This window comes from Battus philenor, unplaced genomic scaffold, assembly GCF_028537555.1.
Source record: "Battus philenor isolate CCGP_79_NKW_IND1 unplaced genomic scaffold, ilBatPhil1.0.hap1 SCAF_25, whole genome shotgun sequence".
Classification (NCBI taxonomy): domain Eukaryota; kingdom Metazoa; phylum Arthropoda; class Insecta; order Lepidoptera; family Papilionidae; genus Battus; species Battus philenor.
In genome coordinates this window covers 6,013,022-6,037,900 of record NW_027181688.1, presented here as the reverse complement: position 1 = coordinate 6,037,900, position 24,879 = coordinate 6,013,022, and the positions used below count along the sequence as shown (strand labels likewise).

General features: G+C 31.6%; 1 protein-coding gene across 1 annotated transcript in view; it reads right to left on the bottom strand.

Annotated features, from left to right (window-relative positions):
- Nucleotides 1-24,879, bottom strand: part of LOC137924987 (irregular chiasm C-roughest protein-like) — a 137,464-nt gene that overhangs the window by 32,485 nt on the left and 80,100 nt on the right. The window contains exon 5 of the mRNA XM_068768416.1: nucleotides 2,623-2,774. Within this exon, the coding sequence (XP_068624517.1) occupies nucleotides 2,623-2,774 (152 nt within the window). The remainder of the gene's footprint in view (nucleotides 1-2,622; nucleotides 2,775-24,879) is intronic.

Genomic DNA, 24,879 nt, shown 5'->3' with positions numbered 1-24,879 from the left:
ACGACAGTAGCGAAAGTAACGCATACCGCCAAAGACTTGCACAAATGGCGTAACAAAAAGCGCTACAATACTTATATATAATAATAGTGTAAAATAAACATGGTATTTATTAAACATGTATTCACTTCTTGTTCCTTACTGTATCTTTTAACACTCTAAACTCTGAACTGAAACACTGTGTTATTTATTCAACTTATTGTAATTTTCAAATTACATTGCAATGGTCTTTATTGAGAAATTTTAAAACTTAAACAATATTTAACTGTCATTATTCGGTTGTTATTTTTTTTTCAAATTTAATCATTCATTCATGCCTCCCCCAAAAATTTCTACAATGACCGGCCTTGAGCTGTTTCCAGCGACTTTTCGTGACTTTATAAATGCCTTCGATCTATTTGGTAGAGGGCCAACCCACGCCACGAATACAGGCTCGTGGTCGCCATTCGAAAACCTTTTGGCCCCAATGTCCGTCGGCTGCACGAACGGTGTAGTAGGCTTGGCTACTGCCATTTCAGACGAGCAAGTTTTCGAGCTATGTCGGTGACTTTTGTTCTTCTTTTTGGAAAATGTTGAACCTTCTCATGAGAGCCATCGTAAGCGACTTCGTTCTAGATCTATGTCATTATTGGCAAAATACATTGATCAAAGTTCTCCGTCTTCCGCGTAGCAGGCTTAAAGCCGACCAGACTCTTTTTAACCAGATTCCTATCCTACCTACCAATTCTGTTTTGAAATTTGTTCCCGAAGACAAGGAATGTTTGAGATTGACTTGAGATTTTGCTGTCATACAAATTCACTATAAACAGGGTGATTAGAAGCAGATAGTAAAAACTTTAACGGGGTAAGTTTAACTTATTTACTAGCAAATGAGCATATACATTCACTCTTTATATATAGATATTTTTAAAAACTACGAAGTATAATTAAAATATTATAACAATATCAAATTAACTTACAGCAACAAAAACTATCATTAGAGTAACAACATTGCTTCCGTACATTTACTTTACATTCTATAACCACACAGGCAGCAATTAGAGATACACATGGTCCATTAGGAACTTAATGCTGAACAAGAATCCTCAGACATTCAGTGGTTAATGAGAGCTCGTAAAGCGTCATTATCATTGTAAACTAACGCCACCAACAACCAACAAGGGGCAATTGTTTTAGAGTTTACGTAGTCAGAATAGATAAACACAATTAATCGAACCGCCACTACATAATTAGTGTCATTGTCGAATTTATTACAACAATATTAATGGTTGCCTAATCGTGCGTGTAAATGGAATTAATAAAATGTTGTTTCAAAGTACGGTGTCCCGATAAAGGACCCTACCTAATTTGTATCTAAAATGCGATTTAAACAGCGGCTTCTATCAATTCATTAGTAATCTTCATAGCTATCTGAATCGGTAAAGTTTATTACTTCTTTTACGTTTGTAAGAACGCCTTACTTATCATGTTGTTTTGAGTGACTTTATATCTGAGGTATTCCCATAAAATTTACTCTATTTTATTGTGTTTTTTAATTGATACTAAAATTTTTAAATGTATCACCTATGGGATCATACAAATTTATAGGTTTTAGGATAAATGTAAAAAATATGTCTATTAAAATGTGGTAACGTAGGGATTCAATATCAAAAATTACGCGCAATACAGTGAGTGCAGTCACCGTCATGAGACATGAAATATTACATCAGTACTCCAATTATTCAATTAACTATTATACTTTTCGATTCAGATCAATTAAAGGCATAGAATGTGTTGCCCAATAATCATTATCAATATCATCGTTTCGTGGTCCCTTATTGCTAGCAATAGAAACGAGGGTCATAAGTCTAGACTTATGACCCTCGTTTCTAATATGATCGAATGGAAGCTGCCTGCCTTCATCAACTTTGACGTCAGTCAACAGGATTTTAGAACATTTAGGCTCCATCGCCTACTCTCTTGTGACCTACTCACTTGCCACTTCAACTGCCAACGTAATGATGCATTTAGCATCGACGACATCGAAAGTTGAAAATGTTTATAATTGGCTTACAATTATTAAAAGTAAAGTTTGCATCAAATGAATAAAATTATTAAAATTATAATAAACATGATATTTAAAAAGAGTAAAGATATTAACAACGAGAACTCTTGCTCAGCTAAGTATTGTAATACAGCTTAACTACAGGGCTGACTTGCAGTAAGGAAGCTAGATATTTGATTTTTTTTATTTCCGGTGGCTACTGCTATCTAGTGACCAATCTCAATAGATAGGATTTGGGAAGAGAAAAAAAAAACATAAATACATTAAAAATAAAAATAAATAAATATTTAAACTAAAAAATAAAAATACAAAGGCAGAAATACACACGTAAATTTACAATTTTCGCTATTAGATGACAAGTACAAGTTATAAATATTATTATTTTTGAGGTTATAATAAATAAAGTTTCTAAAGCAATTTAAAGCACAGGTTGTTGTTTTTTGTTCAACTTGGCGGTATAAAACAGTATAAAATAATGTACATTTCTAACAATATTAAGGCTATACAGATACAATATATTAATATGTAAGATATAAAAAGTCATTAACATATTTTCTAAAAGAAGTAGTTTAAAAGTTCACCTCTGCCGCAGGTTTCCCGCCTATAGAAATACATTCTAGATCTACTTCTTGGTCTTCTATAGCCTGGAATGTTGGCCCTTGAAGTATCCTCGGAGGTTCTGGAGGCACGAGAACTGTCAGTCGAGCGTATCTTGATCTGATTGGTGGTTCACCTAAAACAATAAAATTATGTTACCAACCCTTTCAAAGAGAAAATGCAGTCAAGAAATACTATCCTTCAATTCAGCTAATGTTAAATAAATTGTATGAGGTATCGCAAGGTAAATTTTATTAATAGCTTTCTCTAATTTTTTTCTTCCGCTAAATTAGTTACCATTTTGTTTTTGTTTTTTTTTTTTTAACAAATACGAAACGCTTACACACATAACGAAAAAATATATAACATTTGATGGCTTAACACGCAGTCAATAAATGGTTTGTAAAATATATTAAGCAGTGGTAGCACTGCGGTACAGGACTGAGACTTGCGATCGAAGGTTGCAAGTTCGATTCCGAGGTACAATGTTATATAATTCACACATTATGCATTAATAATGTAGAATACTATGTAATGCCAATAGCCACTACTAATAAATAATTTTCCAGAAGATGGGCGATGGCGTCCTATGCGTACCATAAATCAACGCGAGTGCCAACCTGCCTGCCAAGCATCAAGAATATTGTATATCCCCTTATAGAAACGAATAGATTGAACCAAAAAACTGAGAAAACTCCTTTGTTCCAAGAAATAAAAAAATCAAATTATTTATCATCTCAATTAGACATTTATATACATTGAATAAAAACTGACCGAATAAAATGTACATAGGCATAGAAATTCTATTAAAGCTTTCGACACCAATGTTTGATATACAATGTGTCATTGTATATCAAACATAAATATATACTTAGTCTAGCCATAAGTGATTTAATTAAAAATAAAATATTAATTTGGAATTTGGATTCTATCATTGTTCATTGTGTTTTCTTGAATGTTGGTTAGAGAACAAATTTTCCGGAATTTATCAAAGCTAACACAGGCCATAATCAAGTGATGATCTAATCTTAATCCACTGAATTATGATTTACGGTTAGTTGTTGAGAGTAAGGATAATATGGAGTCCGTAAAACAATCCACACAATAGAGAATTTCCAGAGAAATAGTGCCTGCTGCTATTGACAACTAGTCTCAATGTTTTAAGAACCGTATTGCAGCCAATGGGGACCACTTCGAATAAACTTTAATTATTAAGGGAACTGGAATGTAATGTCGCTTTCTTAAGTTAAATTCACACGACTACATTTCAGCATGTTTTTATTTCTAATCAACAATATATTCACCTTTGTTATCAAAAAACTTTTGCTATCTTTACAAATTTAGAATGCCGAAGCAGTAAAAATCAATCGTTTTTTCTGTACTTTTCGGTCCCCCTAATAATTTTAATAGTTTTTTTGTTATTGTATTAAACAAACACACTATAACATTAAAAATTATTGATTATAATATTAAAAATTTAGAAACCTTGTAAATATCATATCGAAACTATATAAACATAGTAGTGTAGTGTTTTATTAGTAAATGACACTGCAAACTTAGTGCAAAAAATAATTCTAAATAAAATACAAATTATAAATTTGTACAATAACAAACTGTAACAAAACTTATATCTTAATAAATTTAGTAAGAAAATTTCACACGTCTGACTGGACGAAAACAAGTTTGTAATATTATAAAATAAAGTTTCCAAACATTTGGATCTAACTGTTCATGTAGTCTGCTGAAGATTGGTGACTAATTAATTTGAAACAGGTTTTGTGTAATAATAATGTTCAATTTACCGTCCGAAGTTTTGCAGCGAATACAAAATTTTAATATAAACCATTACATAACGGTACCTTTTTAAAAGTGTCAAAGAACTCAAAAATATATTCGTTTGCTATATAATTTTGTTTCATTATAATATGTCATACATTGGTACTTTATCTATGGTGTAAATTATACACAAATGCCATGTATTATTAATAATAGAGACATAGACTATATTATCAAACATATATAAATATATCGTCATAAGAAACTTATATTACAGATTGCACAAACAGCTGTTCTTTATGGCATAAAATTCGTATTAGTATAAGAATTACCACATATACAGGTTGTACTAATAACACAGACTAATATATACATCATTCCCTCTCAATTAATATATGGTACACGCTATCATTGGTTATAACGTATTGATAATTCAATTTACAAAATACGATTACTACCAGAAATTATTCGCGTGTCGAAATCCTGTAGATAAAATAAATTAACGTGACATTTTTAGGACAGATCACTTTATATAAGATGATTGCAATAAAGCTTATTCACAATCATCACTTTCATTCCTAATATTCACAATCATACATAAAGTACGGGACAACGCTGTTACCAACTTTACATGACAAATAAGCTTCTCCAGTTCTCCTTAAAAACTTGTCATACTCGTCTCATGGGTCATTCAAATTCCAAATACGTCAGCTGTTTGATGGTATATAAAATCTTAAGCTTTATTCGGCCATTTTCTTTACATGCACAAATATTCGTATCACTGATGTAAGGAAACCTTAGGTAAGAGAATTTATTATGATTGGATTCGGTGCAATTCACCGAAGTGTGCCACCCCTTAAAGAAATTCCGGGATTTATTTTCGAATATCAATTTGCGGTTTCGATTGTAAATCCCCTTTCGGAAAGAAACGCATTGATTGAAAAAGTTTGTAAACATTTTTTCCCTGTCCGACTTTGGAGTACTGTAAATCGATTTCCAAAAGATTCCGCAAACTTAGCGACACAAAATGCAATACAATTTGAGATATTTACAAAGCGTACATTAAATAAATGAAAATCAATTTATTACCTTATACAGATATAAAGAGATTATTCTATTTGGTATATCACAAAGACAAAGGAATCGGCTCAGCTTATACTGGCCGGGACGGTAGCTGTCAAGGTATTATGCAGAAAGTTTACCATGCGGTGTGTTGGTGTGTAAGTTTGTTTGTGTTTAATAATACCTACCTGTTCAGTCTTTAAGTGTTTAGTTTTATTATGGCAAAGGAAATGGTCTGCCTGTAGATTTATGATTATCTTAACCAAACTATTTTTTATTATAATTTGTTCATAAAATTTATTATTAAATTGTTCATTAAATTTATTAATTTTTCATTAATAATTATTTTTTAATTTATTATCATCTTATTAGATTATAGGTGCATAGACTTATTAAGACTAGGGGCCACTCGGGCAAATCATGAACTGATGGCGGGTCTACCGCCAGAAATATAGGTAATTAATTTTTTTTTGGTTTTATTCTGGAATAAAATTCAATATTTTTCGAATGTGCGAGAGTATTATTTTTGCTGTCGGCGGGCCACCAGTATTCGACCGGCGGGCCGCGGTCTGTGCATCCATGTTTAGATGAATCAAAAACAACATGGCTACTAAACAGGAAATATAGTGTTGTGTTAAAGTAATTTTGGATTTCAAATATAGGAGTATATATGAGGTATTTATGCATGTAATAAATACAATGCCATATTTATAATCATTTTCATCATTTCCGAAGCAACAAGCGAAGGATATCCATCATTGGACATACGAACAGTTTACAATAGGTGATCACAGATGTCGCTGGATGTAAGCCAATTCCAAACGTTGTTTCGAAAAGTCCACCAGGGACGCTTTTATCTAGCAGTAGAAGTGATGAAGCTGAAATAATGATGATGATAATGAGAAATAACGCTTGTTCTTCGGGTTTTCCGTTCCAATCGACGGGAATCAATACTCTCAAATCATTTTCATTAAAATAATTACTAACGCTTCTAATGTTTTATGGCTATATAAAATTGCCCCATTATCAGTACAACGCTCTGTATCATGATGTGGCCGCACTAGTTGTATTAGCATAATATCTCGTTAGGCGAGTCGTCAGTGGACAAACGGGTATCTGCTTACCGACCTTAATTAGAACATCAATTTATATCGGCTTACCTTAACTGTATTCGATTTACTTGAACTTTATAAGCTCGAAACATTGACTTGGTTACAATTTTATTGATGTCTACTTTTAAACTAATAGGCATTGCGATGTTTGTTTTGTACGTCGCTTTAATAAACACGTGAAAAATGTCATCGATTAAAGATTTAATACCGTTTTAGTCTTTTACTTATTTTAAAATAACTCTGATTTATATAATACGATGCCATTGCTGAAAATCTATGCCTTGCTTTATAAAATACTGTTGAATGAAGTATATTATACAAAAGATCAAAATGTTATAAGGTATATCTGAGATATTTATTTTAAGTTAAATTTTAATTAATATTTTTTTTTATTGATTTATTTGCATTTTAGTATACATCTACGGGACATTAAATCAGATAATACACCAGCGGTTTTGGGGTAACCGGCGGTTTCTTCAAGGCTACTATTGGATGGAATTGGTGAAAAAGAAAAATTAAAGCGGACGGTCATAAACCAATATAACATATGTTGGAGACAGATGTACATATATACGTATTATAGATAACTTATAATACAGAGTACCTACAGTACATAAATCATAAAAATAACTATCCATTGTTTGAATTCCTAAATGTGTGTCAATGTCCATTGATATTAATTTTAGATTGATTTTATTGTGTTTTTAAGACTTAGTATTTATTATGTAACCCATAAACTATAATTTACTTGAACTACATCATCATCATCGTTTCAGCATTAAGAGGCCCAGTGATAAGCCCATAGAAAGAATTATTATAATAAAATTAATGAATAATTATTTATGTAATTCAAAAAAACCGGTTGGATATTACCGGTATCTAGGGTCTTTCCACTTTGTAGGTCCATGCCGGTTAATGGTCTCTATCTATGAACCAAAGGTGTAAAACGTAGCCTGCTCATTACTACTTCAAACTGTCAATCCCTTAGGCTATTTTAGGTAATTTTGTTAGTCTACTTAAATATTGGGGGACCGGAAGTAAAGTTTCTGTAGACATATTTACTGAAAATCCGATCGATTTTTACCGCTCCGGCATCGAAACTTTCTATACTTGATGGTAAAAGGTTGTTGATAACGAATATGAACATATTGATGATTAGAAGTAAAAACTTCTTAAGAATGTTGTCGTGTAAATTTAATAAGAAAGCGACATTACTTTCCAGTCCCTTTAATAAATACATTACTAATAAAAACATTAATTGTCATTTTTTATGGCTTTCCTATTAAGTCTGCTATTCGGCAGCGATTTGGTAGGTAAGAGTTACGAAATAAAGAACTGTCTATGTTTATGTATATGAAGTTTAAATAAGTAAGGGAAAAGGACATATATGTTTGTTAAAGTAAACTTTCAAACTGTAAATTCCACGATATCCAGTTGAATTTTCAACATGCGGCCGCCGAAATTTATGTTAAATAGGGTTCAATGAAACTCTCTCATATTTTACTATCTAGTAGCGCATTCAAACCACAAAACTAACTCGCCGAGTAATTTCATTACAACGCTAAATCCCAACTAAAAGCTTGTCTGTTAACATAAGGCTAGAATATTATAACTGTTATCTTAAATACATTAGGATGAGAGCCGAATGTTCGAGCAATTGTTGGAATTAAGGTGCGAAGTTAAAGTGGATTTTGGTTTTGCCTGTTAGTTACTTTAATAGTTTATCTAATGGTAACAGGTTGATCACAGCGCTCTCGTAAATACAGCCAGGGATTCAACCACAAGCTTCTAACTCTAAAGTAAAGTTTGTCATCTGTCAAATAGATTAATTCATATTAAATAGATGACTTCAGAACAGTTTCGCGGTCAAAAGTGTACTTGAGTTCGTCGATTATTACAACCTTGTGCTCAAAGTTTTACCCGAGTTCCTTCATCTCCCTATGGGGAATGCTCGGAGAAACTGTAAATATTAAGTTTATTACAGGTAAAAATTTAAACATGATTTTAAAATGAATTTCATCCAAAAAAATGTCTGTCAACTCAAAAACAATCATTTTATTTACAACGTTGATTACGCCTGGTATCTTGTGGCCATTCTTGCACATTTTTATACACTGTTCTGTAACGAGTTTCATCCAAAAATAAGTTGTTTTTAAATTCGAACAACAATAATTTGATTTACAACATCAATTAAGACTTGTATTTTGTGGCATTAATATAAACTTTTATACATTATAACGTAATGAATTTCATCCAAAATAGGTAGGAGGCAAATCCTTAAAATGCTTATTAATTTACAATATCGTTCCTGACTGGTATCTTCTGCCATTCGTATAAAAATATAAACATTGTTCTATAATAAGTTTTGTCCAAAAATAGTTAGTTTATAAACTTCAATAATATATATATGTTTATACCTATTGGTATCTCGAGGCATTTATACAAAAAATTCTACTGAAGAACCAAAATCACAACGTAACTCAAAGAATTGCTCGACAGCCGTTGGGGACGTGATATTTTCAAGCTGTGATCACGAGCCGCTAGACTTAGCGCGAAAAGCGTCTCACTAGCTGGACCGACTACATAGTCAATGACTCGAGAAGTCACTGAATACGGGCAGCGAAAGGCCGGTCATCTATGGGATTTTTAGGAAAGGCCTATGTCGTGCGATGAGCGTCTAACGGCTGAAATGAGGAAGAATGAATCCAATCAAAAATAGTTTTTGTGATAAATCTAGCCATAAATTAAGATGGTCGCTGTTGAGATTGAAAAAATAACTTAGAAACTTTTCGATTAACCAGAAATTTCGATGTAAGACGGTTTTCCTATATAAATTATTATCGCTGAGGTGCAAATGCTGCCTATAAAACATTTCAGTTTTTTACGGTAAACTTCTTGGTCGATGTCGTTGCCATATCGTATTGGTAAATAATTCACCTATTTCTCACGAGTGTACAACATGGAACGACAATTTTATCGTTAAATATAGTTTCTGGCTTCAACGGTCACATCACTGAATCACCTTTGTTTTAGTCCTAGCAAAGTTAAGCATTGGATATTTTCGTATTTCGAGCAACACACGCTCATTCGGATATTGAATAGCGGACGGCGGTTAAAACTTTTTAATATTCGCTGTTTGGTTTATCGCTATAGGATTGAAAATGGAAATCCTGTCTATGAACATTTGCCGCTCGCAAAAAGTTAGACTGTTTTGCGTGTTGGTCGAACTTTTTCATTTTACTATTGACTTTATTTTTGCTTGTTTTATCGAATATTGGACACGGTAGATGAATTTTTGACTTCCCGTCCTTATTTGGAAATATATTTGAATCTTTTTCTGTTGTGTCCACAGTTTGCACGATGTTATTCGTATGGTTATTATATGTGTATATATGTATATATATATATACATACATACATATATACATATATACATATGTGTGTGTGTGTGTGTATACATATATCAATTTCTCGATGTATGTATATTTTAAATTTATATGATTTATGATTTAGTGGATCCCAAAATTGGTTTAAATGGTTGTTGAATGAAAAATATTTAATTTGTGCATGAAAGTGCAGCGGTCGGACTGAATATTAAAAGACGTTAGATGCAGGCCCCTTCCAATCGATTTTATTGGAAATCATTAAGTCCATGTCTGTGTCAAGCAGTGGGCATCAAAATGATTATGATAATTGTGTGGACACCGATAGTTCGAATAAGTTTGAGAAACTCCTGTTTAGTCCAGACATTAATAGAACAAAGGTAATGTAGCCCGTATGTTCTACCTTCGTACAACTTCGCTCTATCGTTTGAATTTATAGTCAAGAGTGTAAATTAAAATTCTGATTGAGGGCGCTTAAGGTATTAAAATTACAGGACTGCATCCATATATACTTCAAGCCACCATCTATATTTCAAGATTCCCAAAAAATACAATGTAATTTAAGATTTTATGCTCTTAAACATTGCGTAGTTTATAAAAAAATCTAATTTCTCTCCTTAATCGTTTTCTTTTTATCCGAATGTCGTGCATATCCTAAAATGCTTTTCGAAATCTATGAAGAGCTATTACCATGCCATCATGTCTTCTGGTTTTCTTGCAATAGTAACAGGAAGTCCCGTTATAATTTGACTTGATCACACTTGCAAGTAGGTGTTTGTGTACTTTTCGTGTCTCTTACTGTCTATTTTCCCTGTATCTATAGCTGGTTAAAATTATCAGATTGTCTGCAGGAAATATATCTTAAGTTGATGATAGGATTTAAAAATTCTCTTGTATCTTATATTTCGAAAGACTGCTTATTTAAATGTTAATCTCTTTAACGAACCAAATAAAATGTACAAAGTTTCCAACGCGGCAACCGAGTAAGCCACAGGGTAAACACGATAGTTGTGACACTGTTTCTAAACTACAACTTTCTGTTGTTTAACTTTGCAGTCCGCTGTTTAAATTCATCTTGTTCTAGCCCGTGAATATAAGTAAATATTGTATTTGAGACGGTCCAAGTTAGCAACTTAGACTGGACATTACTATTACATTTGTCGTATCGTGGTATGGAAGTCTCTCATCTCGAAAGAAAAGTAATTGGCATAGCCCAGCATTCAATAGGCAGACCACAAAGCGCGCAAAACAGATGACTACAGGAGCTTCTAGGTTCTGAAGTGAAGACCATGTACCGGCAAGTGCAACAAAGAAAGTTCTACCACGTGGACTTCGTTCAGGTCATCGGCCCATCATGGATGCGAGCCTCATGCAACCGGAATTATTAAAAAGTTATGAAAAAAAACCTTTGTTTAGTTGTAAACGTCCAACGGCTGAAATAATAATTATAATTTTTTTTGTGTTTGGTACAATGTTTAAGAGCTGCGGACAATATTTTTTATTAAATATGACATGTACAGAAAAAAAAGAGTTTATTTTTCACGATTTCCTTGCATATTACCTATTTTTATCTACTTGAAAATTTTTACAATGTCTTGTGGAAATTATGAAACAAATATTCGTACTCGAGGCGTGTGCTTAGCAACGCGTTTGACGATTCGCTTTTAATACGGATTAAAAATTGTGACGTAAAATTTGGTTGTAACAAACTTTTGTAATACGTATCAATACACATGGCTGCGACTCCAGAAGGAAGAGAGAAATTATGAATAATTAAACTTCCAGTACGAACTAAATCGTTGCTCGACAGACCAAACCTGGTTTTATACAGTCTGCAGCGCATCATTCAGTAGTGTTAGCCTACAGAGTAATCAAAATGGTGCCCAATAAAAAATGAAGAAAATTTATTTCTAGTCTAATAAAAGTTTTTTTTTCTATTGTACTAGGTGAAGCATTTCCACCAGGTGGACCGACTACATAGTTAACGTCACGGGCAGCGAAAGACTGATCATGGAGGCGGTCTTTGGGGGAGGGATAGGCCTTCCAATGAGCGTCCATCAGCTGAAAAGTATAAGGAGAAGTATTACGGGGTCTATAAGGGCAGCTAGTGCTAAAAAATATATTAAGAATATTTTAACTTGCACCAAGCGTTAAACTCCAACAAAGCGGTTGTGGTTGGACGTTCGCTTGTTTGTATCCCCGCGACCGTATCACTATAAAATTGGAATTTTCTGTTCCACTATCTCAACTTAATTAATTGATAGTTTCATACATTTTAAGATGACGACCAACGTGGATGAAATAATTCTATCGACTAAAGATAGAGATATACAAAAGGTGAACACAACTTCGATTCTTGGACTTGATTATGATATGATGTTCCGTAATTCCGCAATTTTTACATTGACGTACAGAGTTCATTATATATGCACAAAAAAAGTTGAAAAAATATGAATAAATAGATACATATTTTCTTCATTTTTACTGATTTTTAAATTGTACAATACACCACCATCTCAAGCTATATACAATAAATACATATTAATGAATATTTTTTTAGTTACACTCAAGTTTATGGCAAATTACTGAAAAAACTTAAGGTACCTATATAATCTATGTATAAGAGATTTTAACCCTTTATATGGACTCATCATGATATCTCTTGAACAATAAGAATTAGACTTAAAGTTTAGTGAAAATGTTTATTTTGCTAAGTATTGGTCAACTAAAAAAGGGTTTTATAAAATTCTATTCCCAACAGCCACGATGGGCACGTAACGATTATGTGCTGAAAGATATGCAGATAATATTGTTTATATTTTGAACATATTTGACGAGTCATTTACATAAGAAATCTAAGTAAATCCTAAGTATCTAATTTATTTTGTCACAATTTATACCGCTTGTATTAAAGTTTGTCGTAACTTTTCTGTACCGCTGTAAAATTAAAGTAATTGTCATTTGACTTTATTGTAGCGAAATATGGGAATACAGCGTCTTGCCTTTTCTAAAGGGAGTCGTAAACACTGACTGAGTGAAATTTCAAAACTAGTTCGCAGACAGTTAATAAACTATATGAAACATAAAACTTCAAGACAAATATATCGCTGCGACTACAGTAGCGCTAAGATTTGTCTATGACCTTTACTTTAATTATTTGAAAAAAAATATATATTAAGATTATATTCAAAAACCATTTTATAATATAAACAATGGGTTTCATTTATTTATAAATTACACAATGCAAGCAGTTAAAGAAATCTGTCAATAGATGTTACCACAGCTCCATAAGTCTATTTTATTTTCATAGCATTATGTTCCATTAGTTACTAATAGGGTAATGCTGCTGACATCTATACATTTTTTGCGTTACAGAGAAGGCCTGTTCAAGCCATCTGTGATTTGGGAGCTAGAGACAATTTAAAAAAGTATCAAAAAATATTATTAGATAATAACAGGTAGCCGATATTTACATGTATGATAATCTGGTCAATATGCCTAGGAACATTAATAATTAAAAAAAAAAACTATATGAGTTAGCACGATCAATAAAAATAAAGTAGTAATGTCATTCTCTAACCTTCTTAAAATTAGGAACTCTTTTGTGAACAACTGTGTGCGGTCATACAATACATTTTCGTGTAATTTTTCTGAATTTTAATATATTATTAAAAATCAAATTAATGCAGAAAGGATTTTTTATATGACAGTATAGCTGCACAAAAAAAACCCTTGAAATACATCAAGAAGCTCGAGTAAGACTACCTATTTCATTTAATTTTTTTGTTTTCTTTTACCAGAATAGTAGAAAAAAAATACAATTTCCATTCCAGACAGTATTTACAACGTCGATAAATAAATCACAAGGTTCGTTTAGTGTCAATCAATCTATAAAGTCTAAGTTTTTCCTGTTTCCATGTTGGAAAAGCGTCTACACTATTTATTTTTGTACCATAAAAAGCTGACAAGATACAGAATGCATTAAAAGCATTACAAACTTATTTTAAATTTATTAAGATCCTTATTGTCCATTCAAATTCACACAAAAGGTTTATGGGATGGGCTGGTATTGGATATAATATGGTAGAGCGTAGAAGGAACAAGTCCATTAAAATATCTCAAAAAATCATTGAACTGCCTAAGAATATTCAAATTATCAATAATATTTTTACTTAATAACCTTATAGGAAGATATAAAGGACCCTTGCCATTTGAAATTTCCGAGCAAAGAATTGGTTCGAAATTCATATTTAGCTTGAAGCAATGCGGGCTTAGACGACTTTAGAATTCAGATTAAAGTTGCTAATAAAGTTACGGTGCCTCGGGCTCGGTAACTTCTTATCACGATAATTTGCACAAGGAAGGAGAAAAACATTCGTGCGAAAAATTCGACGAATAATCCGACAAAGATATATTTGCAATATCATTCCTTTTTATTTCTGCATTTAGTACACACGATTTAGATATACGATATCTTAAAGCTATATATATCTAATAATAAAAAAGAGAGGTTATCTTAGCCGTATTTATTGACAATTCGAATACTACATAATGAACTAATTATGATTTTATTAAAATAATATAATTTTTTACCTTTTCGCATCTCTAGATCGCTATTTAACAACATTTCTTTAGATTTTCCTCAAAGAACTGTAATATGTTAAAAATAAAAAGACTTCCGATGTTAACGATAAAAATATTTAGTCCACAGAAAAATTAAAAAAAAAAAACACTTTTCTATCCTCGAAAAACTTGAAATAAAAGAAAGATTATCTTCAACTGCGCAAATACGAATCCTCAAGTTCTTTGCACATGTCATGTTCATCGTAATGAGGACTCAATGGAAGGTTTCGTGGTGTATGAACCCTCTCTAACAAGATAGATCGATCTCTGCTACTAAAAACTCATTAAATGAATGCTTTCATTTCGCCAAACTTCGAGCTACATGGCGACGCATAGCGAGAGCTGTAGGAGCACCAGAACCAACCGGAGCATGACCGCGACCTCCCTCACAAGAGTACGCTAAGGAGAAGAATTTAAATAATTATGGTAGACAGCTGTTTCGTTATTATCTATATATTATTTATAAAAATAACTTTACATTTATTTTAACAAGGCTATATTTTGACAACGACTTCACCTATTTTAACAAGATTCCTAATATGTATATATGTTTTTATGACAATAAATGAAATTTTGCGCAGAAACTGAATACGAGTTAAATAATAGTTATATAATAGTCGTTTCAAACTGTGCATTTAGCAGTTTGCTTAAAGTTAATACTTTAAGATGTCTTTTAACAACTACATCGGTCAGTATTTATGTATTTAAAAATTTATTTATTTACTTGATGTTTAATTATTCATAAAGTAATTATGGTGAATTTTACTTTTTTATTGTTTTCTTAAAGTTTGGGACTGTCTAATAACTTCATTACGAAGTGTGTCGAAACTCCTAATTTGTGAAATGAAAAATTATTTATTTTTATTCAGTACTTATTGTTATAAGAACAAATTGTATAAACAATCGATTTAATGTTATTTAAAAGTAATTGGTTAATAGATCAATAATAAATTTATTAATGTATTGTTGCATAAATGATTACTGGATTGCAATTAAATCATAATAGAATTAATTCTGATAGATCGTAAGTGAATTAAATCTGTAGGTATTGGATGAAACGTTCAATTTAAACACAAAATTGCATTTATTTCGTATGTAACTGTTGAATTATTAAACTAATTTGAAACTACTTTATATAAGTTGATATATATGAATTTAAATAAGAGTTGTTAATAGAAAATCATATACATTGGAGTTAGGACATAAAAGTTAATAAACAGGTAGTTAAGAGGCCGTAAATGGCTTAATAAGGTCAATAGGTTTACAGTTGCGTTATTTTGAATGTAACTAAATTTTATTGATATTTTTACTTCGATAGTCTATAGTGATTACTTGTACACGAGATGAGAAAATTGCCAGAAGAACCCAATTAGATTCAAACTATGTAGAATCAAACTGAACTCCCCTATCCAAAGGCGTACAAAAAGAAAATAAAATCTAAGTTAATTGTGAATACTTTTTAGAACATATCTAAGAAGAGTCCACGAGTTAGATAGTTTTATTTGGGATAATTTCCACAATATATTTAATACAGTAATTAAAGGAATATATTCCCAAGCGTTATTAAATCCCAAAATAATTGTGTTTCATTTTTAAGACAATTGCATGATTATAAGACAGTTCGTTTATCAGTTATTTTAATGACGGTAATATCACTGGACTGTTCTAAGCGTTCCTTTTGATAATCTGTGATCAAAGTCTATGTCTAGCAGTACATGTCCTACAGCTGAAGTGACAATGATAAAGGTAAAATGAAAGGACATTGTTTAAATTATTTATTCGGAGAGCTTCATTAAAATAATCGTCAGCAAAATAAACAGTAAGAACAACCAGAAAATACCAGCTAGCGAGGTCGAGCAGTGATATCCCAACGGTAAAAGACTGAAACCTGCGATTATAGGTCGTGGATTTGATTCACAACATTTTTTGTAATTCTCGTTTTGTGCATTAATGATATTTATGCACAAAACGAGAATTACAAAAAATTATAGGATTGTGGTGGATTATAGGATTGTCACTGCTCACAAACAAGTTTCCAGAGGATGTGCAGCAGCGTCCACTTGCCAACCCGCCTGCCAAGCATGGCGATAATAACATATCCCCTTTCTAGATATCTTTGAGGGAGGCCTGTGCCTTTGTGGTGAGCATTTATAAAGAGCTGAAATAAGGACCAGATAGTAATTAGACGTTCCAATATAAAAGACACCTACAGCAACTTCCCAAGACCTTAATAATATCGCTGGACGCCACACGACAACCTTTCGGCACCACCACATATCGGTTGAACGAACTATGCGCACCACCCAGTACTACTTCAAGCGTTCAATTCTATCAGCTGATATTATGATGATAATATATTTATCAATTTTAAATAACGGATCTCACTTTAAAAATATTACTAAGAAATATTACGTATAAAATATATTGGGACACATCCAGTTCCAATATATCTTTGTAAGTGCCTTTTGAATAATTCTGAAAGCTTAAGAGTACGGAAGTGGTTCCATTTTAAGAGACTTTACTATCTACGATTTTTTCATGTAAAATAGAATAACATACACATAGTCCAATCGTTGTAAAGTTACTGTACAGTATACATAAATATGTTCAGGATGCTTTGTTATATTTAGTTGTAAAAGCTTTGAAAGAGTGAATGTATAGCTTATTTTCTATCAATTAAATACTTTCTTATTCTATTAAATTGTATTTTATCCGAAATTTAATGGTTTTCGAAATAATTATCAATATAATGATAATTAAATAAGCAGAGGGGTTTTAAATATTTGAAATTAATAATTGTTTACTATTAGTTCTAGCAGGCTTTGTACTGCCTGATGTAATTAGCCAATCACATTGTTTTTAGAAAAAAAATTGTAACTTATTTAAAGTAATCTTATAATGGCAGTTGGAAATAAGTGTATAATCTTTGAATTGTTTTGCTGATTAAAGAACTATACATTCATCCATTCAAAGCTTTTACTTATGTAACCAATCGGCTTGTTTAAGCATTAAAGTTAGCCTTCCCTTCAAGACTATAGTCATAGCTATGATATTACTTCGAAGGAAAGTCTTACATATAGTCGAGTTTCCGAGATTATTTCCACCACATGAAACTTAACTGCAATAGACAGGAATTTTAATTAAATATTAATGAGATCATGCAGAAATCCTTACTAGTTTCCAAGCTTTAAGCTTGTTCGTATAAGGTATAATTTGTAGTCTCATGAGTCCACAAGTGTTGTGAAATGATTATATTTTCCGTATATTTTTGTTAGAGATAGATGTAATTATTTTACACTAGCTGTCCCAGGAGACTTTGTAGTGTCAGAAGTTATTGGCCACTCGTGTACAAATAGAAAAATAAATAATACATATTTCAAAAGGAACATATTTCAAAGTGAAATAACATATTTCACAGTTATTACTTTTTATTTTATATATTACATTCAAAGTGAACTGTCAAAACACGATATTCATAAATAAGGCTAATTATTTACCATGATAATGAAAGTAAAGATTCATATACATATATTCATGGTTGATGACCAGTAGTAGCCAAGCTCTAGAAGATGGAGACTTACGATCTTAGGTCGCGGGTTATATTCCCCGGATACAATCTTATGTAATAAATACTTTATGAATTAATTATAAAGGATAGCCAATGCTCACCACAATGTGGTCGCGAACCCGCCTGCCATGCGTGGCGATTACGGTATGCCCCCCCCACAGACATCTTTGAAGGAGGTCTCTGCCTTGCAGTGGACGTCTATGGGCCGAAACGACGATAAACAGAGTAAATGGTTATAGGTATAAAAGTCTTTAAGATATAAATGTATAGTTCATTTGTTATGCACTTAAGGTTTGATACGCTATATAAAAAATTTAAACGTTTCAAAAATAATAAATAATGTAATGCGTAAAAATGCATTTTTTTAAATTCCAAATATTGCACTTTTAAAGTTAATTATTTATTACTATCTGTAATAGTGTAAAAGTATAAATAAAATTCATCTATTTAAAAAATTTGCACCTATTATCCAATGACCTTGTTATTTACAAGGTAATGGGTAATCAAAATAAATATCATCATAATGTTAATATAATCTAATTTTGTACAGCTATTTACATTGTGTTTTTAATATATTTATTATGTTAAAGCAGTATATATTATTGCAAAGATATTGATAATCTATGTCTACTTGGAAATAAATTAACATACCTTTGAACGTTCAGAAACAACGATTGTCTCGGAAAAATAAACTTTTCATTGCATCAAATTGGAATAACCTTCTTTTAGTTCGCCATATAACTTTGTATACACGGCACGTACCGGTGAAATGTTCTATAAAGATGTAGCTTGCTTTATTGGAACGTGGCAAAGGATTCTCTCTGTGTCAAACAAAATAGTAAAATTTCAAGGGGCAAAGGAATAATTTACATACGTCGTCATCTCATGAACACCTACTGTAAGGCATAGGCCTCCCAAAAGATATTTAGGGGGGGGGGGGGGATACTATAATCACGAAGCTTGGCAGACGGGTTGATCATCGCAGTTTGGTATTACGGTACGCAGAAGACGTATATAAGATTGTATCCCGGGACTCCAACCTTGGTCTCAATCCTCTACCGCTGAGCTTATGGGTCTTATTTAATTCACAGTTTATGCTTTAATTATATATAATTTCCACTGCTTACAAACAAGTTTTCAGATGATGGACAGCAGCGTTCTCTGTGTACCATAATATCACACTGCGATATCCTCACATAAATATTTTTAGGGGAGAATTATACCTTACATGCGTATGGTATATGAAACATAAATGTTATTTCTTTTATAATCAAAACTTTATAATATTGCATTGAAATTGCTGCATCGATACTCCGTTCAAAATTATGAGTGGATTGTGTAAGCGTAGTCTCTGGAAGCAGGCAACTCAAGACCCGTCATTGTGGCGTTCTTGGAAGAAACCTATGTCTTACTTGCATCTATTGGCCCAAATCATCTGATTAACCAACCAGTTATCATCATATCTTCCGTAAGGTCTAAGTTATTGTCCAAAAAGTAACCAAATATATTATATATGTAATGGATTCAAGCATTACTTTGCGGAAGTCCATCCTAAGTAAGAAAAGGACTAATATATAGTTAATTCCGCTATGTAGCAGTAGTTGTGCAATAAAGTGCACCGCCCACCAACCCGCTGATAAACTACCAGCAAGCTATATATATATATACTTAAATAGATTTAAGTAAAATTTGTGTGTTTGCCGTTAACTTTCCGTATTGATTTATAATAGCGTATGAACATATACAAATTTTAATTTTTAAAGTGTATATCAAATAATAAATATAAATTTATAACAATCATTTTTCATTATATGATTTATGTTATTTTTTTAACAAAAATCATCAGACGATTTGTATAATATACTTTGTAATTAAAAGTTATCTACATATTTATGTCTAATTTTTTACATTCAGAATAACATTTTTGCTTTTGCAAATTGAAATTTAGAATAATTTTCTTATTTCTGATTACACTTTATGTTTCCTAATAAATGTTTTATAGTTTGAAGTACAGCATAATGTACTGTGACGCTTATACCGACTACTAAAGACAATCTTCCGTGTTTACATAAAATGAAGCCACATCTAGCATGTCTATATCTACCAAATTGATGTTTGAATTATTCAGAATTATAACGACCCCGAAGGGCGAGACTATCTCGTTTGAAGCGATAGAAGCTACCTAGTCATTCCCCCTTGTCATATTTTGGGTTTCAAAGCTTCGGTTTCAATGGAATATTGCATGGATTTCTTATGGCTTCCTTAACTGATTGCGAAACATTATTAAAGTTCTTGGTGATAGTTTTGAGGCTTTGTTTGACGCTTTAATTTGTGTTTAGTGCAGTTTAATGCATATTAAGGCTTCTGGACAATTTCCATAAACATGTTTTATGCACACTATGTCTTAAAAAAAGGCATAAATTCAGAATTAAGTTATTAAAATTCAATTTAATCAAAAGATTAAGTAATCTCACCGAAATACGTTGCACTAGTTTATTTTTGTTTTGCAAAGCGCAAGGCTAATAACTTCGGGGAGTAAGTCTGCCAGGACAGATAGTATTATAATGTATATTCCAAGATTTTTACTATTATAAAATGTAAATAGATACCAACATGAAACTGACTCAAGAAGACGTAAAATAAAATTATTCAGTCTCAAAGACTGCAATAGCGGTCTGTGCGCTTTATTTTCTAAGTTAAGCTTGACTCGTCCTATTTATGGAGTCACCTCTCCCCAGCCAGGTCCGTCGTAATTAACAGAAGTTGCAGGGCTGTGGCAATACTTATTTCACGCTTCTTTTCGAGATTAAAACGCAGAGACAGCATTGTTCTTATTGTTTATGAGGATCTTCTTAATTAAAAACGTAATGAACAGCTGTTGCGACTCTCTTGAGGAACTTTGATATAGTAGTGCGGGAATTAATAAACGAAAGGTGTTGTTATTTCTTATTTATTTATTACTTAATTTACATAATATTTATAATACAATGCCGTAAACATTTTTTTCACGCATTAAAATAATTGTAGGCAGCATAATTACTTGTGAAAACTTTTCCGTATGAATATACATAAGTAATAATGAAATCATTATGCTAGACAGATTACGATTTTTTTATCGTCCTGTCCAGTATTGTTTTGTCCTGTATTTTGAACTCTTGTATTTTGTACACTGTCAGGACACTTAGTTTCATGTCATATGCTGCTGGCTTGTATTTTATTATGACAAGGCATAATTTTTATTATGGAAAACCAAAATTACTGTTTTTATGTCACTTGAGTTTTAATATCAAAAATCCATTTGTTAGTTTTTATATAAAAAAGATTACAGAGCAAAGGTTTCGTCTGCTCGACGTTGCTAGTGCGATTTGCTTTTTTTCGTGTTTTGAAACATAAAATAGAAAGAAAAGAAATTTATTGTTTAAGATATAACTACTTCTTTCTATCGATAAACATCTGATAGAGATGTTTAAACCTAAGTAACGTTATTATAAATCAATTAATTTATTTTCCATCTTCAATCGACATTAACGTTAACTTAAGTACATCAAAAGGAAAGTACTAGAAGAGCTGTAATTGATTTTGCAGCGTGTGGCCCAGAACACAAGACTCATTTCTGAACAATGTCTGTAACTCGACGGAAGATATCCGGATCTACTATATTTTCTAATGATAAAACTATCTTTAAGGGATACTTTCGTTCCTAAGTTATTTTAATAAAGGTAATGAATAAATCTGGTAAAGTCGCAAATTGAAGTAGCAATTGACATGCCACATAGCTCGCAGAGCTAATAGCAGGGGCCTGATTGTACGGATTGGAGTGGAGATGTCGAACTGGGAAGCGCAGCATAGAACGTCCAAACACATGGTAGATAGTTGGAAGAGGCTAGATATATACCGCTTTTAACCGATGCTACTGAAGATCTAAGAGGGTGGCCTAAGGCGTTTAGATGTTCTATGACTATCCATTCAATACCATCACCATCATTTAAGCCAAATCGTGGATATTTTTGACTTTAATTAAAATCTAGATATAACAACTTCATAAGAATCTACTAATCCCAATAATTATTTAACAAAAAATTATTCATAATATTTTTGACGACCTAGAAAGTAAAATTTATTATTGGTATCACAAAACATAATCCCACTTTGTGTAGTTTAAAATATATTATAAATTTAAATCAAATTTAGAAATATTGTTTAATGTGTTATAGTTTATTTTAAAAGTAATAAGTATATTATATATTATTATAAAAATAAATAATTTATTTCAATTATAAATAGATTATGTTTCAATTTTATCGCTCTATACTGGCCAGATATTTACTTGGTATATCAGTATAGAGTTAGAGTGATAGGTGAAGAAGTCGTGGTGTAAAATGAAATAAACAAAACGTAGAATTATTAATCATAAAAACTACAAAAATAATATATATTTCATTATGAACTGATATAAATGTAATATTTTATTCGAACTAAGCAAAAATGTAATCACGTACAAAAACATTGTGTAAACAATTCAAAATAATAGAAGATACAGAAACCTTTGCCATAATCGCGTAAGTTACAGTCGACTTTTAGTTGGCTTAAAACAATAACAATAATTTTTCAAAGGGTCTAGCGAAACTTGTTAGATAAATCACATGGTCGTCCATTCCAACCCTAACGCTTCCCGCATACGTTATCTAAATATAACCCAAAATAAAGTGAGGGACAAAAACAACACCATTAATAGAGTGTGTTGCAGTTAAGAGATATTAACGGTCTGGAGTCAAAACTTAATGTCGAATAATACAGGGTGATTGGTCATAGGTATAACAGCTGTAAAGGGGCGAATGTATAGCTGATTTTTTAGAAAAAAAAACTTTAATACTTTTACGCTCATTACAATCACCGTTTATAAATCATTATTGAAGATCTTAATTATTTTATATACATAGTAATCCTAATTCTTCAAAAAAATTCTTGCTATTTTTTGGTTGTATTTTTTGATTATTTCTGAAGTGTGACATGTGAACAGGTTTATTATAATATTACATTAATTTACAACAAATGAGCTGGACAATCGCTTTTTTAATCACACCTATAACTAATCACTCAGTATTTTCGATGATGATTTATTGTTATCATCAATCCAGCCGTAAGTCATCTATAGCTGGATAAAGGCCTTTCTTATAGATTTCCTAAAGTGCCGGTTAAGAGTAGCCTGCTGAGCGTCTTTCGAGGAACTTGACAAGGTCTATTCACCTTGTAAGTGGAAATCATACTTTATGCTTACCGTACAGTGATCTCTTCTCTCGAACATTAGGACCGTTTGTTCTGCATACCATATTACTTGCTTATTGCCATTTCAACTTACAAATCCGCTGACCTATATCAGTTACTTTTTGTCGGATCTCCTTATTCCTGATTCGTTATTATAAAGAAATACCGAGAACAGTCTTTACCTTTGTTGGTTGATATTATTAACTGGTATATTAATATTTTATTTAAAAGTAAACGAATGAAACATAAGCTATTAGAACAATAATAATATGAATAATGGTGCCATTTATCAAGACCGATTTTCGATTAACATTTAAAACAAAATCTAACACTTTACATCTTAGTCTATTTACTCATTTTGGACAAAGAACTTCTCTATACTCTACTAAATTTAATTGACTATTTTCTGTCGAAAGAGACTAGTGATAAAGGATATGACTAAACTGTATATATCTTTTATTTTATATCACTCTTTTTTATATTTTATATGTTAAATTATAATGTATAATAGAACAATTTATCTAAAAACATTATTATCAAAGATTAAGTACATGTTCTTAAATTGAAAAAAAAATCGGTGACTTTTAACAGTATCATTTACTATTTTATTTGGAAACGGAACGAAAATATTGTTATTTGAGAAAACATTGTTGTAATAGAAGTAAGAAAGCTTTGTCATTGAATTAATTATTAAAAGGACAATGTTTACGGATGTTGCGTGTATAGGATGCTGTTTTACACAAAACGGTACTATAATGTAGTTGAATTGTAGCAATGTTCGAGGTACTCCGAGTCAACTCATACTCGCAATCGAACGCAGTCAAGTAAACAACGCCCATGGTGACATCGACATCCATCCCAAAAAGAGTTCCTCAAAAGACACAATAGTTCCACATCTGTTACGTTCAACATACCACTTATCCTACACTATTAGTTGTTTTCATTCTCTCTAAATGCTGGATATGGGCAGCGCAATACAAGTGATGATGAAACATCCAAAAAGAAATTCGTAAAAATTGACATTTTCTTAAATATGTATAACTTCTAAATGCAGAAATATACATAAGTTACAGAACTTATAATAAAACATTAGAAAATCATTCACGGGGGCGCCAATGCAAATATTACTGCTATAGTTACGAGTATATTGTATTAAATAAATAAAATTCTTTATTAAAATCTGCACATCTTTTACGTTCAAAATAATACACAATTAGTTATTTATACCACTGTAAACATCTAAATGCTAGATGTACACAGTACAAGATCATAGCGGTGATATTTATGGAGTAATGTATTCGCTGACAGGATAATGGAACTAATATTATATGAATAATAATATACAACTTCTAGATGAAGAAATTCACATAACTCGAAGAATCTATGTTTATCACATTACCAAAAATTTACAAAAGGCCTCAATAGAAATGCTACTGCTATGGTTATGTGTAC